The sequence below is a fragment of the Bison bison genome, unplaced genomic scaffold, assembly GCF_000754665.1.
Source record: "Bison bison bison isolate TAMUID 2011002044 unplaced genomic scaffold, Bison_UMD1.0 scf7180017864525, whole genome shotgun sequence".
Classification (NCBI taxonomy): domain Eukaryota; kingdom Metazoa; phylum Chordata; class Mammalia; order Artiodactyla; family Bovidae; genus Bison; species Bison bison.
In genome coordinates this window covers 1,831,823-1,836,481 of record NW_011495076.1, presented here as the reverse complement: position 1 = coordinate 1,836,481, position 4,659 = coordinate 1,831,823, and the positions used below count along the sequence as shown (strand labels likewise).

General features: G+C 43.8%; 1 protein-coding gene across 1 annotated transcript in view; it reads left to right on the top strand.

The window, feature by feature from the left end:
• Nucleotides 1-4,659, top strand: part of TBX20 (T-box 20) — a 46,968-nt gene that overhangs the window by 775 nt on the left and 41,534 nt on the right. Inside the window, exons 2-3 of the mRNA XM_010831144.1 lie at nt 3,198-3,456; nt 4,458-4,628. Coding sequence (XP_010829446.1) covers nt 3,198-3,456; nt 4,458-4,628 — 430 coding nt within the window. The remainder of the gene's footprint in view (nt 1-3,197; nt 3,457-4,457; nt 4,629-4,659) is intronic.

Genomic DNA, 4,659 nt, shown 5'->3' with positions numbered 1-4,659 from the left:
GCCATAGACTGTACGTTGCGGGTGGGAAATTTTTTTTTTTTTCCTCTTAGACTCAGATTCTTTGGGGGCTTCACAGTGTTGTTATATGCAACCAGTTTCTTACCTCATATGTCGCTTTCCTTACGATTTGTCTAGAATCCTTTTGTCAGGTCGAACATCCGGGGTGTGTGTGTGTGTCTGTAACATTTTTGAGGTAAAAGATTTAGAGATGAATAATGATAAAAGCCCCTTTTTAAGACTCGACAGAATTTATGATGCATCTAACACCTGCTTGTGCATTTGCAACCAAGGAGACTGTCACTTCACAAGAAACACGTTTAATTTTGTTTTTCCCTGACTTGAATAGATTACACAAAGTCAGCTCCTTAAGACCCCTGTCAGGTGCTGTAGAATAAGCCACTTCTAGCGGAATGAACCATTTTCTTCAGAGAAGCTCCAGATATATCAGTAAGACATTTCATAGCTGCTGTCACTTTCAGTGGAGGTTGGCAAAAACATTAGCCAGTAACCATTTCCCAGATTCTTCAACTTTTAGCTATACTGTTTATTTAACAACCTTTACCATTTATAGAAGACACTATGCTCAGAGAAAAGGGAGAAAAGTGACTATACTCCCCTTAGCACGAGTGAAAAGTGTGAGAAAGAAACTGCTGGAGATGTGTTTCAAGTCCCTTCACAACTGGGAGAAAGAAGTGTTCTCATCATCACCTTCTGGGTCCCTGGGTAATAATTAGTTCACATCCTGATCATCTGGTTGCCCTAAAACAGTGAAAAGCATCAAGTAAACAGGCTAATTTTTTTAAACTTTTTAAATTCAATTTTTTTCTTCTCCCTGTCCTTTCTCAACATTTTAACATCTCACACCTTGAAACACAATAATAATATGGAAGATGAAATGTTAGAGAAGAAAAATAAGGGGCCTCTGCAGAGAGAAGAGAGAGCTACAATCCCTGCAGAAACTTAGAACCAAGGCAAAGGAAACAGGAAGATCTGCAGAAAACATGTCAAAAAGTCTCTCCTCCATGGTTTTCACTCCCTTTCCCTGGTTCTTCCCATCTAACCTCCCGTGTAAATGTAAACCTGCCAAAGAAATGGAAATAACCAATCAGATAAACTCCAACTGTGCAGAAAAAAATTCACCACCAATTTCAAAGTTAACTTTGTGGCCCTTCCCAACATTATCCACTCCTATTTAGGAGGCCTCCAAATTCTTTATAAATAAATGCCCCCATTACTGTTTGGCAGCTAGCAGGAAAAGAGAATTTCAGGTTAAAATTCCTGATAGATGTACAGTAGACTGGGAAACATGTTAGCCTCAGCTCTCCTGTCGTTTCAACATTGCTTCCTTCTCTACTTTCCTGAGGGGGAAAAAAACACCTTCCTCTGAATTCTAAACTATAAAACCATTCACAGCTCAAAGCACCCCCACTTCATTCCAGTCTGTAAAATGAGCATCCTTCCTGCCCTGGGGCTTTTGAGACAGGCTCTGAAAGAACCTGAAGGCATCTTAGTCCCTTTCTAGGGCCAGTTCAACAGAGCACTATTAACTGACTATAATCCAAGGACTCCAGCACGTGAAATACCTTTTAAGAGAGAATGCAACACTAGCCAGATGCTAAAGAAACTGTAGGGTGAGAGTCAGAGGTGTCTCATGACTGCTCATTCAAACACATTAGGTCTATTCAAAAGAACCACCTCAGACAACTAAGTCATTAAATTTTTTAAAATTGAGATATAACTGACATAAAATATTGTGTCAGAACATTTCTGTATCATTTTTTTCTTCCATTTCCCAATCCTGACACACTGGTTAGTTTGGAGCTTAGGGAATTTGCCTTTTTCAATTGTCAGAAAAATTTTAAGGCTACTTATTAATTCTCTATAAAGATGTTATGTGAATGTGTTTCTGAAAATATTAGTAGAAAATATAATTTTGTGATCGCATGGTTCTCTTTGAATTTGAAAACAAGGATATGATCATTAATTTGATTATTCCTATTTAAAATTTTTTCCGTGAGTTGGATTATTATTGTAAGAGAAGGTTAAAATTCTCTACCTCTTGCTTGCCTGCCCCAAGTCAAAGAGAAATAAAACATTGTGTGTGTGTGTGTGTGTGTGTGTGTGTACTTAGAACTTGTTTCAATTCCTTGAAGGCACTTAGAACAGAGTTGTTTTGGAGTTCAGTTTCACATTGTCGATTCAAGTAGTTTCTTTTTTAAGGGACGCAAGATAATTGGGCCAATTACAAAACTCCTCCTGTATTCCATCAAAGTGACTGGTGTAGTCCCAGGCCCTTATCAGCTGTGGAGGAGAATGTTTGGTTCATAGGCAGTGGTATTCCAGCCTGATGGTTGATGGAAAACTGTTCTTCCTACTTTAACACTCTGCTAGTCTGGGTTTGGGGTTCTTTTCCTCACAGAACATTTTTTGAGAGAGAGAAAATACACACATTGTCCCTCAAGTAATTGTTTCAAGCCAAGTCCAAAAAATCGGAGAGCGTACTCCCGTGATTTAACAAGCAATATGTTAGTCTTTCATAAGATCTCTCAGACTGGGAGGGAAATTATAAAAATGTTCCAATCTAACATTTGAAAGTCTGGGAAACTGAGAACTGGGCAAAGAAGTGAAGTGACTTAATTAAAAAAAAACAACACATTCCCAACACCACAGCAAACCACACCCCCTTTTCATTTTCTCTCATGGGGAGAGGGCTTCAGGAGGGAAGGGAGGTTCCTCTCAAAGTGAGGAAGGAACTGATATTTTTGCTGCTTTGATCTCCGTGGAAAAAGTGTCTTCTCTTTGTCAGAGAGGAAGAACTGGTACCAGGACCCACAAACTGAGAAGAATGTGGAGGGATAACAACAGGAATATTTGTTTTTAATTCTTTATGATCATTGTCGTCCCCATTATCCACTCCTCACATTTTTTCCTCTCCAAAATGGGTTTCAAGTAATGGTAACAAGAACTGGTCCTAGAACTCATTCATTTGGTTCAGCAAGCAAGCAAGCAGGAGCCATGTCACTCCACAGGACTCTCAGGCTTGGTTTGTATAGTGAATGGTCTTCACTGCCCTCCTGGACATCCTGAGCGTAACTTTCCAAAGTCAAATCTAGGTACCTATTTTAGTTGTGCTGCTGTCCTTCTTATATCTCTGACTGACAGGATTAGCTGTCATTCTCAATTCTTTTTGCCTGCAGAACAATTTGTTGAGAAGTCTTCCTGCGCTCAGCCCCTGGGAGAGCTGACCAGCCTAGATGCTCACGGGGAGTTTGGTGGCAGCGGTGCGGGCAGCAGCAGCCCCTCCTCCTCCTCTCTGTGCACTGAGCCACTGATCCCCACCACCCCCATCATCCCCAGCGAGGAAATGGCCAAAATTGCCTGCAGCCTGGAGACCAAGGAGCTCTGGGACAAATTCCATGAGTTAGGCACGGAGATGATCATCACCAAGTCTGGCAGGTAGCAGGAGGGCCTTGTGGGCTGAGGAGTGGGGAGGAGGGAACGGTGCCCTGTGCGGCATAGGGAGTCTCCAGGAGCTGGGTGAAACTGCCAGTACTGAGCTTGAAGAGGAAGCTTTGCTCAAGGAGGGTTTCCTTCCATTGACTTGCTTTTGGTAAGACCTACTGAGACAGATGTCCAGGCATTTGCTTTCTTGGGATCTGGCTATAGGAAGCCCTACCCCCACCCTAAGGGCAAGAGACTGGGCCCTCTTCCTCCCTGCAGCCTGTTGTGTCTTTTGGGTGCTGAGTTTGCATCTGGAGGGAAGCAGGAACTCGACTTGTGCCTGCTGCGGTGCAAGGTGGGCTGCTCCATGTTGTGAGCGAGGCAGATGGATTCCTTTTTATCACCTTTTTATCTTCCTTTTATTTGCAGAAGCTCCCATTAAAAACTAAAATTAAAATCAGGGAGATGGAATGAAATTTGAAATGACCACACTCCTGGTAGGAAGGAGCTCTGGTGCGGGGCCCCTCGACGCCGAAGTCGAGTCGGGGCTGATTCAGGGAAGGCAGGAAGGCAGTTCCTGGGACTGGGGCTAAGGGTTAGGGATCGGTGGCCCCTTGGCGCCTGACTGCTCCAGCTCTCAGGTCTCTGGGATGCACCCTCTCAGAGTCTCCCAAAAAGAAAACCAACCTGAGAACTCCGTTCTGGCTTTCTACTAAGGCAGGGGTGAGTTTTCTCCCTGCAACATACAGGACTCTCTCTGCTCTGGAGACTTCGCTTCAGAGCCTAATGGGCTTGATGATATAGCACAGGATTTTCCCTAATTGCAGACCTTTGGGTATTAATGAGGACTCCTGTAGAGATGACACTTAAGATTATCTAGGCTTGGGAGAAGGTCAGTCTCTGTATTCACGTCTCTGTGGCTTTGCAGGAAACAAAGAGTTTGGGGGCTGGGTAGAGAGGGAAGGGACCTCTCTTCCTCTCTAATTCTGGTAATTCTCTTTGTCTCACTGTGTCAGGAGGATGTTTCCTACCATCCGTGTGTCCTTTTCCGGTGTGGATTCTGAGGCCAAGTACATAGTCCTGATGGACATCGTCCCTGTGGACAACAAGAGGTACCGCTATGCCTACCACCGGTCCTCCTGGCTGGGGGCTGGGAAAGCGGACCCCCCACCGCCAGCCCGGGTTTTGTCTCCCGATTTTTAGCCCAGCAAAAAGTCT